This window comes from Molothrus aeneus, chromosome 6 (genome assembly GCF_037042795.1).
Source record: "Molothrus aeneus isolate 106 chromosome 6, BPBGC_Maene_1.0, whole genome shotgun sequence".
Classification (NCBI taxonomy): domain Eukaryota; kingdom Metazoa; phylum Chordata; class Aves; order Passeriformes; family Icteridae; genus Molothrus; species Molothrus aeneus.
In genome coordinates this window covers 19,024,804-19,038,598 of record NC_089651.1, presented here as the reverse complement: position 1 = coordinate 19,038,598, position 13,795 = coordinate 19,024,804, and the positions used below count along the sequence as shown (strand labels likewise).

At 41.0% G+C, this 13,795-nt stretch overlaps 1 protein-coding gene across 2 annotated transcripts; it reads right to left on the bottom strand.

Annotated features, from left to right (window-relative positions):
- Window positions 1-856: 856 nt before the first annotated feature.
- On the bottom strand, window positions 857-13,307 carry EHF (ETS homologous factor). 2 transcript variants are annotated; one of them, XM_066552508.1, is made up of 8 exons: window positions 13,208-13,307; window positions 10,511-10,756; window positions 10,132-10,191; window positions 7,689-7,757; window positions 7,530-7,598; window positions 4,361-4,420; window positions 1,752-1,947; window positions 857-956 (listed from the first exon to the last, which is right to left on the bottom strand). In XM_066552508.1, exons 1-8 carry the CDS (start codon window positions 13,302-13,304, stop codon window positions 857-859), a joined length of 897 nt encoding a protein of 298 aa, XP_066408605.1. In that variant the 5' UTR covers window positions 13,305-13,307. The 2 variants fall into 2 exon arrangements, with proteins under 2 accessions (XP_066408605.1, XP_066408606.1); XM_066552509.1 differs by lacking the exon at window positions 7,530-7,598.
- Between the last annotated feature and the right edge of the window lie 488 nt (window positions 13,308-13,795).

The following is a 13,795-nucleotide window of genomic DNA, read 5'->3' as shown; positions in this document are numbered from 1 at the left end:
CACACATTTGAAAGCTTTAATTAGAAGTGCAAGAGGGTGAGAGGATTACTAACATTCCTACTGGGAAACCAGTGCCTTTTAATAAGTTTTCCCACTCAGAAAACAATCTTCCTTCAACAGCTGTTGGTCCCCAAGATCAACACTCTTCCAGCAGTTCAGGAGGTTAGGGAGGACACTGAGTATCATGTAAGGTCTGGTCTTAAATGTCTGCCCACAAAAAAAGGTCTCAGTGGTGGAGGTAGTATGGGCTCTCCAAATACATGCTGACAGCCAGCTTGCAGAGCCACTGTTCTTGTGGCTGGGATAAGCCAGCTGAAGAGGAACCCACTGTCTAATTCAAGAAAAGCCGCTGAAAGCCAGCAAAGTATTAAAACACTCAGAAATCAGAGGCGGGAAGGAACAAGTGGTATTGGCCAAGGAAAGCTATAAACCATCTGACTATGGAAGAAGGCTACTTGGCTCAGAGATGCTTTACTGTTTCCTCCACTTATTGTTGCCTTCCAAAGTGGATTATCATACTCCCTAAATGCCCTAATATTTAGCTCCTTCCCTTTCTTTACATGACTCATAAATCACATTATGCCTGTATGATTAAAAAAAAAAAGAGGAAAACTTCACAAGAAGGGAAAAATAATCATAATTCTATAATGTTAACTTATATCACAGAAAACTGTGTACATTTTTTCCCCATACAGGACATACTTCAAATAAAATAATTTTAACACCAATAATGATAATGTTCTTTCTTCCCGACAGAAGTAGAATTGTTTTCTCACCCCAGTTTGATACATAAATATAAGAAAATAGTCTTTGAATATTTACATCCACGTGTTTTAAATGTTTTTTCTTGATATATTTAATTTTCATTTTCTCTCCAACCACGGGCATTCTTTCCAAATTTATATACTAATCTCCGACCATCCACACGCTCAAGGATTTCTCTTTTGTAATAGTATCTGTTAAAATAAAAACAGAAAAAGATATAAGAGTAAATTCACCTATGGTCCTAAAAGGCCACTGCCAACTAGACAATCCCTTAGACTAGCTTAAAAAGTCTTGATTTTCTATTGAGATATATATATATATATAATATCTAAGATCATTATAACTGAATGACAGAGAAGGAAAAATTGATGTTTTCTTTTTCCTTTATATTAATTAGCTTCTGAGTTTGAATTTCACCGTGTTTCAGGTCAAAGCATATTGCTGTATTTATCACACACTCTTAGGAGATTTCACAGGGTTTTTTTCCAGATAAGCCAGGATCTGAAAATCAGACTGGGAAAGAACCTCATCACCCTTTTAAAAATATATTTTGAAGTTTCAGAGATTATGGAAAAATTCTCAAAATGTTGAATTAAAGAGGAAAGAAAATCCTAACACCGATTTTAAGACAATGGATGGTGGGTTATACCTAGTTTCTGAATGTTGCTGGAACTAACAAGCTCTCCAGACATTACTGGGCCATTTAAACATTCTCAGGTTTCTGCAACCATATTCCCTTCCTACATTGGTTGTATGGATGGAGCCAAACAGAATTTACACATCTATTAGCAATTATTTGTGTTTTATATATCATATATTTTACAGAAACAGGAGAAGAAAAGAACATCATGCTACAATCTGAAAACTGGTGTAAGAGACTGTCAAAGAAAGCAACTTCTGCTGTTGAGAAATCATTTTTAAAAGTCAGACAAATCCTCCATCCAGTTGGTCTGTGCCACAGTCTTCCTCAGCAACATCCAGCTCACCTCATAGCCCGGCTGAGTTTCTCGTAAGTCATGCTGCTGTTGTTTTTCTTCTTTCCCCACAGCTGAGCCACAGCTTCAGATTTTAAAAATCTGAAGACACCTTCTGACCGGTCTTCCCACTTGATTAATCCTGGGTTTTTCTCAGGATTGAGAAGAATATCTCGGATAAATTCCCAAAGATGAGTTCCTCGAGGGTCTGAAAAAGGAAAGAGGGCAGGAAGGAGTGTCTCAAGAGCTCTCTGGGCTATGCTTGCAATTTTTATGTCATCTACAGAGGGTGAACACTCAGGCCAGAGTTTCTGGAGCACACGACCCCCACCTCAGAGATATGCAGGTGAAAAACACTGGCAGCCTTTCGACTGCAGGTAAACGTTGGCCTCAGGCAGGTAGTTAGGAGCCCCAGCAACCAGGGGAAGCAGAGTCCAAACCTCCCACTGCTTCCTTCTGCCTTTGGCACTGTTTCTGCCCTAAAGAGAACATGCTTAAGCCTTCCCCTCATCTCATTTGCCCATTTCTCCTGATCTCTGTCTACAGCACAGCACGTAACCTGATATTATTGTGCGGCACATGAAACAGCTGAGATTACTGTGAAGGAGGCACTGAACCTCCTTGATTTAACAGACAGAAGGCACAGGAGGTGAACTGCCATTCTGCATGAATAAGTAAGTAAGAAGGTGTAGAGTGGATAGAAAGACAGTGACAAAACTGGCCAGCCAAAACCATGTGTAAAAAGGAAACCAAAAAGTTTGACCATGGTGTAGAAAAGACGAAAACAGATCTCCAAGTTCAACAGGTAGACCTCTCAGTTTAATCACAAATACATCTCACAGTTACTATAAAGATAGCACCAGAAAGTCCAGGTCAAAAAAAAAAAAATTAAATAAATCCATCAAGTCAGATGAAGTAGTTTACAAATGAAGAATAACAAACACAGTGACAAGGTGAGCCAGTAAGACAGCAGTCCTTTGGTCTGACTTCAAAAGCATGCAATTAGACCAAATTAAGAAGGAAACAAGCTAGTCAAAGATGTGAAGGTAACTTGAAAATGGTATGCAGTGCAGTATAAGTAGAATTAGATTTAAGTCAACGAATCCATTATTTTTCTTTATTATTATAATTGTTTCCTGGACCCATTAAAATGTGGTAGACTATCTGGACATCAGTAACTTATGGTCATGATATGGAGCAGTACTGAAGGAACTGGAAATGAAGAGGATCAGCCCAGACTGCCAATGTCACCTGTTTTATATGCCCAGGCTGTGACTGATGAGATGTTAGAATCACAGAATATCTCAAGTTGAAAAGGACTTATAAAAATCACCAAGTCTTACTCCCTGCTTCTTGCAGGACATCCCAGAACTAAGCCATATGACTAAGAGCATTGTTGAGAGGCTCCTTGAACTCTGTCAGGCTTGGTGCTGTGATCGCTTTCCTGGGGAGCCTGTTCCAGTGCTTGACCACCTTCTGGGTGAAGAACCTTCTCTGTTGTGCAGTCTAAACTTTCCCTGGAACACCTTCACTCCATTTCCTCATGTCCTATTTCTGGTCACTAGACAGAGGAGATCAGCACCTCCCCCTTCACTGCCGTTCCTGAGGAAGCTGGAGACTGGGATGTGTCAACCTTCAGCCTTCTCTTCTTCAAGCTGAACAGGCTGACAGACCTCAGTTCTTCACAGGACTTTCTTCACACCAGTCCGGTCTGATCCTCTCATGAACAACCTTATTATACACACACACAAAAAAAAAAAAAAAACCCACCACCCAGATATCTATGTACAGATATGAAGTTCAGGAGTTCTGTTGGGGCAAAGCAACAGAACAAGAGTAAGAAGAGTCAGGAAGAGACATAATCTGGAGGTCATATTGAAAAAGGATGAATGCAAATACCACAAAATGCAGTGAAAGACCAATACTAAGCTTTCCTATAGCTTCCTCCCCATAATCAGGGAAATAAATAGGATGGAAAAGACATACATAGGATATTTTCAGCATCAAAAAATCTCGATAAAGTATGTAAATGGAACTATGTACAAAAATCACAATTATGGTATCTTGTCTTCAGAGTCAGGTTGTATAAAAACTTGCAGAAAATGTAGGTGAGGGGAGCAGAGAGACTGTCATATCAGGGGATAAGAAGGTGGCAAGACTGAGGCACAGGTGCTTGCTTGTGATGTCGTGCGTGAGAAGTTCTGCAAGGAGATGCTGAGCAGGGTCTGTGGTGTGTGCTGCACCTGGCAGGCACAGGCACCAGCATGACTGTGCCCACGCACAGGCCCTTCTGATTAAATCCTGGGTCTTCCTCATCATTCCTTTCCTCCACTCCACCAGCCTAGCTCAATACAGGGCAGAGGAAGCTGGTCTCTGGTTGCTTCCCCATAGGCCCTCACTGATAAAAGCAATTTGAAAAGTTTAACAATATTGAGTCCAAAAATGACGCAAACAAGCAGTACTAGATAGTCAGATCCTTTCCGAATTCATTCACAATAATGATTTAACGAGTTTTGCATTCAAAATGCTTCCTCTTCCCTCCCAAATAGGATCTGATTTTCATTTGTTTCTTTTTCCTTCAATCAACTAACCAACCCTTATAAGCATGGATGTTGACTTACTGTGCTTCTTGGTGTGGGACTTTGGGGTATGATCTTGCGATTTTTTTGCATCTGAAGAGTCTGCAGAGAAGGAAAATTAAGCCTATTTGTAAATTTGATTAAAGGCTTTCCATTGACTAGCAGGTTGAAAGAAATAAAACCACAAAAAAGAACAAATATCTCTTCTAAAGATAATCACTTTTCGGAAGGTAATCTAAGTGAGGAGGGAGAGTTTTGTTTTCTGTACTATATGTTAATCAGCACACTTCTCAAAGAGACCACTGATGAATAAAGAATGAATGCAGAGGTAAACATTTGACTTTTGAAAGCTAAATTTGATTAACAAATACCTCACCTCATATTGTGTGTGAGAGAGAGAAAAATAGGATGATCACATCTGTAAAAGGAATCCTGAATTGTCCCATTATCTTAGTCTTTGCTGAAGCACGTATCTTTGGGGGCTTATTTGTTTCTGAAGAGATGATCTAATGGGAAATGTATGTGCTGGTACCAATGCACAGAACACCTACCTGACTAAAACATAATGAACTGGCAAAGTGCTGTTGTTTAGGGGGGCAGGGTGGGGGAAAGGGGCTGCGCTGGTAGGAGTTTTTGGCAGCAGGACAAGCATATATTTCTCTGTGGCTCAGAGCCATAGGAACAAGCCATTTCTCATCAATGGTACTTTATCACCTGCAGCCAGCCAGAGGAGAAATAGGATTTCTGGCACAAGCATTTCTTCAGAAATGAAAAAAAAGAAGTTCCGCCTGTTCATGAATGTAACCTACCTCGCAGTCTGCACGTTCAACCCTCCCGCCCCCAAACCACCGCAGCCTGGCTCTGCTCTTGTACTTAATGAATAGCTTTCATCTGATTGCTCTAAGTCTCACAAAATCTGTGGGATAGACCTGAGAGGGAGCCCCTTCTGTGTTTGCTTTTCAGCATACCTTGTCCCTGAATCCCATAAAGCAAAGCTTAAGGTCCCACGCATGTTTTCCCAGCTTCTATGAATGCACAATTATCATACTTTTCATGGAAACCAGGCATTTGCATGGGAAAATGACTCACAGGAAATATTTATTTGCATAGAAACTTGTCAGATTTGCACAAGCTACTGCAATAACTGCATGTGAAAAGGTAGATGCAAAGTTATTCACACACTTGCTTTATTCATACATAACTGGAAACATAAACTGAACAAGACCGTGGGGATAGGCCTAACCTCTGCTATTCTAAGTCTGATAAATTACTGTCCTTGACCCCCAAGCAGCAAACGTGCTCTGAGTCATTTTGCCTTCCCACTCTCAAAGAGCAGGAACTAGCCTGAACCTCACTCAGCTTGGAGGGGGGTGTGGTTTGGGGGAAGTAAAATGAGGCTTATTTCACTGCCTTTCCTCAGATTATTATTCCCCATATGTTATTAAAAGCCTGTGGGAACTCCAGGTAACGACTGCAGGACCCAGTTCTTTATTTGCCCTCATATAAATCCTTCTCATTTTAAAATCCCACAATTCGCTTGCAAATGTTTGTTATGCTCCACTTAGCTGGAAATTTATTCTTGGAAGTTCAGCTACCTTCTGCCTAGCCAGTGATTTATTCTGGATTTCAGCTGTGTAAATAGCCTCCTGCTCTGCCACAGCTCCTACGTGGAGACTGGTTTCAAACATGCCATGTTAGGAGGCTGGGGCCTGACAGATGAAAAGAGTTATGATGCAGTTTCAACAAAGCCGTCTTGCAAAACTTTTGACAAAAGGTTACACATTATTTGCATATGATTCAGGAATGAGCCATTTTTTTACGGGATATACAAATTTAGTTTTTACAGGAGGCTGTGCCCTTGGCGTGCCACCCTAGCTCTAGGCTTAAGCAGTCAGCAGATAAACACACCATGCCAGGATCTGGACAGGTCCCCAGCCCTGTCAGAGAGCCCTGGAATCCTGGTAGCCATCTTGTGAGAGTGGGTGGAGGTGGTGGAGAAAGACAGGGTGTTTGGCTGGGGTTTTTTAAGGTTTGATGGTTTTCTTATTCTGGTCAAGTTTTCTCCCTCTGTACTTTTTTTTTTTTTGGGGGGGGGGGAGGGTAGGTTTTTTGTTTGGTTTGGTTTTTGGTTTTTTGGGTTTTGGGGGGTTTTTTGTTGTTGTTTTTTGTTGTTTTAGGTTTTTATTGTTGTTAATTCTGTTAATTTGTTACTTTTTTTTGTTAATTTAATTAATGTAGCTGAGTGCATTGGTTTAAACAGTATGTCACTTGGCCAATCCAGCTCAGGAGGCTGGAGGAGCAGGGGACGGCAGGCACAGGGGCTGGGGCCATGGGCACATACAGAAGCACAGGGCTGTTCCCAGAGCAAGGCTGGACTACAGCAACACATTCTCCTTTCTCCTCCCAGGACTTCCAGTGCCTTCTCCCTCAGATCTCTGCTTGACGGCCTCCTAAGAAGAACCTGCCTTCCCTCCCCGCTTTCTCGCTCCCCTGCCACCTCTGCTTTATTCTTTCCCCACTGCCTCGCTCTCCCGCCTCCATGCTGGTGCCAGGACAGGGCCCACAGGGCCTCCACCAGTGTGATCAGACTGCCCTTTGGCCAGGCACAGCTTTGCTGTGTCTCCTGCCCTTCAGCAGGCAGCTTTGAGCTCTTCCTCACGGAAGGCAGGGGGCACAGTGGGCACCCCGTGTCAGCTCAGAGAGGCTGCAGCAGAAGCCCTTGTGCCGGTGCGTTTGGGCACAGGGCTTGGTGCCTGCCCTGCAGCTGCCCCAGGCCAAGCCCAGCCCGGCCCAAAGCCAGCAGCCTGTTCAGCATGAATCACGGGCTCACCGGGGAGCACAGCCGCTTTGGGGAGGAATGGGGCACTTGTTTGCCCCGTGTGCTGCACCTCAGGAAAGCGTGGTGTAGCTGGAATGGCTTGTCTCTCTGACACTAATGTTTACCCCTTTGACTCAGTCACTTTAAAAGATATGTGGAGATTACAGATTATTTGATCATCTTCCTCTTGACAGAGAGAAGACAGAAGCATTTCTTTAAAGAAAGCTATTGTAATAATGACAGCTAATAAATCTGTCAGAATCATCATTGCTTGGTTTAAAATTACTGGAGGCTCAGATGCAATCCTACGACAGAAGACCACAGAGACTATTACATGTCAGTAGCTCTGGGACAAGTGACAAACAATTAAAAATATAATTACAAGTTTCTTACCAGAAGATTGGTGACTAGGTGTCATCATGGAAATCTGAGCACGACAGAATGTTTTACTGTCCAATAAGTCTGGGAATTAAAAAGAAGACGTTTAAACTAATAGCCTCAGACAACAATAAAGCCATCTCAGAATGCATGAAGTATTGTGATGTTAGTTACCTACTGTGCTACCATAGCCACTGTCATAAAGATAATTCTCTTCTTTCCAGGACACCATTAATGATGGATCTGAAGGTAAAGGACCAAAAAGAAAATTAGATCACCAAAAGAACGTTTTTCAGCACAGAGGTAAATATTGAGCACTGAAAGAATTTAAAATGTGAAAAAAAAAGAAGAAAAGCTGTCAAGAGAACCAAGAAGTGAAGGGGCTATGTACAAAATTATTTCCTTTCACTCAAATTATGCATGGAGTTTTGCATATTCAGGCAAATGTATTTACACAAAGCACTGACTTTTAGAAATAATGTATTATGCTCTTCCTTTTCCTGACTAGTATATCATTTATGCCTGGCCTTGGAGGAGGTTTCCTATGCCAGATCAACTCTAATTCTACCCAATCCAGTCCTGAATTCTCAGCCCCTGATGATTATGACAGTGCATTGGAGCCACAGAGATGAAAGTGTTTTCAAATATCTAGTAAAAAAGAAGGATGCTTATGATGAGTGTTTATTTCTATAATGGTAGAACTCAAAAGTCCTCTCTGAAACACAGCTTATTGTTTAAGCACATAGTGAGAAACATCAAAGCCTAATCCTAGATGAAGGGCCATTTTATTCCAGGCACACTATGTCCCCATCCTTAACCTAAAAACCACCTTCATGATTAAAGAGGAATAATTTTTAGTGAACTTCTGGTCATATGGATCAATATAAGCAGAACAGAAATATTGTCTTTATGACCTGTACACTGGTCTGGAAATTACCTCCTTCACAGTGCATGTTTAAGGTCAGAAGCTTTAAAAATCTCTTTTTCTTTTGAAACCAGGTCAGAAGGGATGAGATAGAAGGTTCAAATCTAGGTTAAACCTAATTTTTTTCATGTTCATATAAATGAAATCAAAAACCCCAAAATGAGTTACAGCTAAATAATCATGTTTGGCCAAGTTACCACTTATGACATAGGAATTTAGCAGGCATGCTAACTAATAGCTGCATGTTTGGGCACCCAGAGCTTGCGTTCCTACAATAGCACACACCCTTTGCTTGCTTGGACACCTGATCTGCCTAATGTTGCCTCTGAAAACAGGCCTTACACAGCCAGAACACGGGGAAAGTGTTCACCTTTGTTCATTTTGCCCTTTTTCAGTACCCATGTCTTTGCAGCTGTGATGATTTACTGGAGTGAGCCAGGCTTCCCCTCAAAACCACCAGCCCTGTCCCTGCTGCCTCACAAGAAGTAACTTTCCCAGCAGCTCTAATCCACAATTCCTGCTCCCCCACATGCAGAAACTTAACCCACTCCAACTGGCCGTGGTTGGCACCACCAGAGGCCCAAAAGGCCATTCCTGATTCAGCTCATCCAGGAGAACCACCGGTCAGTTAGTCCTTTCCAAGATAAGCAGCTGAGGTGCTTTGCCTCATGTCTGGTAGGAGGAGGAAATAATATCACACCAGGATCTCATAAATCAGGACTTAAAGGATTACTGGAGTTACCTCTATGGAAAGCAGCAAGGCTGCCTCATGCACATCTCCCATAGCAGGAGTGGATTGCAGATTGCAATCCCTGCCTGTTGCAAGGAGAATGTGAGCAATATTCCTGGCTGGAGAGGCTGGGCTCCAACAGGTTAAGTGGATAAACAGGCTGACAGTATTTGTTGGAGACACCACATGCAACAGATCAGTATTTTTTCTGCCAGCAGATATCAAAACATGGCTCATGGGCACACCTACATGCAAAGAGGCTGGGACTAGTGGGATAGAGAGTGTGGATATGGACAGGCGTGATCTGGCAAAGGAACAAGGAAAATAATTGTGCCTGAAGAGGACGGTTGAATCAAGCTCAAGTTCTTTTCTCAGTTGAACAAAGCCCTGGGAGGAAAGGGATCTAGGTATAAACACACTCAGAAAGAACTGCAACAGCAAAAATGCAGATTTGATCAAACCAAACTACTGCCTGAATTTCAGTTTCATTGAAACCTGTGAAGAAAATGTAACATTTAAAATGTAACATTTTGTTTTCTCTCCAAGCTGGTTTTTGGAAATCTCCTCGTGTTTTAAACATTACAGCACTTCACAACAAAATATTTGTTCTTCCTTTCTTTCTTCCTTTTTTTTTTTAATGGAGCATATTGTTAAAATAGTTGTTTTGAAATCTTTTGAATGAAGTGTAGAATGAAGTTCTCTACAAAGCTGCTTCCATGGAGCACCTAAAACTATTCCAACTTTGAACATCAGTGTAGACTGCTGATACTGCAGAGGTCTCCCAGGAAAAGTGGCCACATGCATTTGGTATTACCTGCAGAAGTAGGCATGGACTGACATCTGTATTGCTTCTTTAATTCTGCATGATACACTTTCCGTTTTATTTAATGCCACTTTGATTTGTCTCCCTTGGAAGAGGGATCCCCTCTTTTCAAAGGACAATTTACCCAACTGCTACTCACCTGTTTGCTCTGTCTTCACAATGACATTATGAGATTGGTACATGTCACTTCCACACTGACCTGCAAGAAAGCAAATTGGCAGATGGGAAGTATGAGAATGAGCACAGAGAAATCAAATGTATTAGCTCCAAGCAGCAACTTCTACACTTGAGCCAGAGGGCTGATTTTGGAGTAGAAAACATTCCCTCTCTTCTTCATCCTTCAGATTTCTGCCTTAAGTCATATCCAAGAAATTTAGCAATACCATAAATGTGCTATAAGCAGAATAGCAAACATAGCAAGTATAATCTGCCAGGCAGGCTTCTGGGGAACGTAAATGACTTCTGAAGATCCAGAACTCAGACTAATGTACACATGTCTCTCTCTAGTATTTATTTACCATTCCATTTTAGGTGCTGGAGGTTGCTGTAAAGCAGTTGTCCTGCTGTCCCAGCTGCCTGAGTGAATTCCTGCAGGCTCATACTACACAGATGTTCCCCATTGATATCAAACTCCTGGAAAGGTATGCAGTTGGCATCCAGTTGGTTGGTATCAAGGAGGTGCTGCAGCCACTCCCAGACTTGAAACTTAGTCCAGTACTGTGGGTGTATTTCGTGCCACTGGGTTCCATAGAAGCTACTGGATACTGGAAAAGAAAAAAAATATTTGCTGTCTCTGATAGCATAATAGTCATCAACAATAAGATCTACAGCCAAATTGCATGTCTTGGAAGTCTGCAGATCTAGATACTTTTCTCAGGCCTCAACATTGGCTCAGTAGCTATTGCTGGAGAAGATATTGTGGGGGTTTTGGCCTCAGTTTTCCAACTAAAAATTGGGCATTATTTCGTTACACACTTCTTGGCTGATTGATTCGCAGGAATTAACTTATTAATGTTGGCTAAATACACCAAAGTTCTCTGAGGGAAGAGACTTTACAGAAATACTGCTGAAAAGGGATGTGTGGAAAAATTACTTTATTGCATCAGAAAATTATGGAAAAGCCTTGCAAAACTCTCATAAGGAGACATGATTCTTATTCTTATTCTTTGAATAAGAACTTAGTAGGGGCTAAATATTAATTATGGGGTTGGGAAAAAGAAAGTTAAAAGCACTCTCATAATGTTCCGCAGTAAAAGCCTATCAGTGTGGGCCATGGTTCCACGACAGAGTTGGCATTCTGATGGTGCAGATTATTGCTGTAGTCATGTAAGGTGGTTTCTGAATGTAGTTATAAAACTCATTTTTAGCTATGGAAGCTGCCTAATTTTCTTGTTAGAATGTCTGAGTCTTTTCTTGGCAATCTCCTTAACTCCTCTCAGTTGTATGTCATTGCACGACAGTAATTTGCATGTGCAAATGGAAGAAATTCTACATGGGACAGGATCATTATGTAAGATAAGAGCAAAGGCAGGATTGCTTTGGTCTGTCCTCACAGAGTTCAGTGCAATTTATTCCCTGGGAAAGGAGGAAAATGGACCATGCCAGACAGAGGTGACAGTGAGATAAAATGTTCACAAGTGCAAGAAGGGTTTAAGGCTGAGGGCATGAGACATTACAGAGGGAGGAGAGACTGCCATGGCCTAGCTCTGCAGGGACCTTGCTCCAGGATATGGCACCAGTCTGTTCCCAGTCTCCTCTAGAAGAAAATTAACCACACAGTGAGAAACACTGACAGCAGTGGATATTGCCAGAGGACCACAAGCACCAGAACTGGCACATTTTAGGAAATCACCTTAACTCAGGTGCACTAGACCTGAGGCTTCTTCAGCTGAGGTACAGGACAGTTTCCAGGTAACAAAGAAACAATACCCACAGTTATTTAGCTTTCTTTATCAATATTAGCCAACAAGGCTTGTGTAAGTAACTTAGGGAGTTTGCAGGACTGTTCCTCATCCTACTGTTGAAGGATGTGGGGAATGAGTGTGGAAATTATTTAAAATGTGGTATGTCAGAGAAAAAAGGTATGCTGGAGCTGTCATATATCCCCTGAAAAGGAGATTGATTTGTATTCTTATCACTTCAGAAGAGTAAAGTGATTTCAAAGGCCATGAGAATCCTAATGTTAGCAAAGATACTTTCATGAGAGGAGAAAGTAGCTTAGGTAAAAGTAAGTTTAGCGGTGAGTTACTGGGCAGGCTGGTCTGAGCTTTGAGATTCCTGTACCTCTAAAGCATAAGTGAATCCTGAGGAGTTTTGCCCTGCAACTTGGATATAGACCCCCACCATTTGCCTCCACAAAATCCTATGGAAGAGTGAAACTCAGACATTACTTTTTTCGTGTATGACGCTGTTATAGAAAAACAAGCACATTTATTAAGCACATGTTGATGTATTCCTGTGTATTTAGAAATTACACAGCAAAAAGAATAAGCATTTCTTTACGTGGGAACTTTAATTGTAAGGTTTGTTGTAGTATTATTTGGATCAAAAGGACAAGAGTAGCATATGATTGTCCACGTAGATTTTAAGTTTTACCTGTCCATTGAATAATGAAGAGAATTCTAAAAGTATGTCAAGCACCTATAGAGCTACAGGTTTATATATATTTTTATACTGAGAGAATATATATGAATACATTTTTATATACCCAGATATATAATCAGAAAACAGTAAGGAGAAATAAAGAGAAAAAATCACAAGCCACAAGCTACCTAGTGCTCTAATGCCAGTCTAATTATAAAGCTATCTAGAAATTTGAATCGAAAAAGCAAATACAGCAAAGGAGTAAAAATATTATTCCCCTGGAAAGCCAAAGGGGTGATTAGCATTAAACAGTAATGTTGGTTCAGAGGAAGCACGAGGGGTAAAGGTACGAGAGAAAGAATTCTGGACTAAGAGAGAACTTCTGGCATTTTCAACAAAGTTAAATTTTAAGAAAGAGAGCCAGTAAGGAAATGAACAATAAAATGGTCCCTATTGTAAGTTCAGCTTTTTACAAATTAAGTAACAAATGAAAATTTTTCTTACCAGAAGTGAAACTCCGGTAAATTAGTACTACTGAAAAATAATACTTGTACATGCTTAAAGGTGTAGCAGCCCCTTTGCCCTGGCTTTATTCCCAAAAGTACTGCTCAGAGCAGTTCAATTCCTCCTACCATTGCATGTGGAATATCCGTCTGTCCAGGAAGGCTGCTGGTGGAGTAGATTGCTGCTGGAATTGATACTCATCCTGCCAGCTCCTTCCAAAATCATGATCTGTAAGTGAATCAAACAGCTTGCTTAGTGAGCGGTGTCTAGTCCAAGAGGTAAATGGCAAAAAAAAAAAAAAATCCACTGAAGGTGAAGCAAGGAGGCCAATTCCATTTGTAGAAGACACAACTGAAATCAAGAACATGTTGACACAACCCCTTTTCCACTGCCACAAAATCTCCTTATGATAAACATTACCATGATTAATTTGCATACGCAAGAAGCAAGTTTCTACAGCTGCCCATCCATAAATGAATAATCTGTAATCAGAAAAGAAGCCGAAAGAAAAGACAAGGCTCCTGACAGAGCAATACATGAAAACTGCCAAGATTTGAGAAATGAAATACTAAATAGTTTTACTTTTTTTTTTCTGCTTTAAAGAGAAATGTGATTTAAACAAGTTCTTCTCTTTTTTTCTTTTTTTCTTTTTTTTTTTCTTTTAGGAGAGAGAAAGAACTTTCCAATAATTGCAAATGAAACTATACGGTAGACTA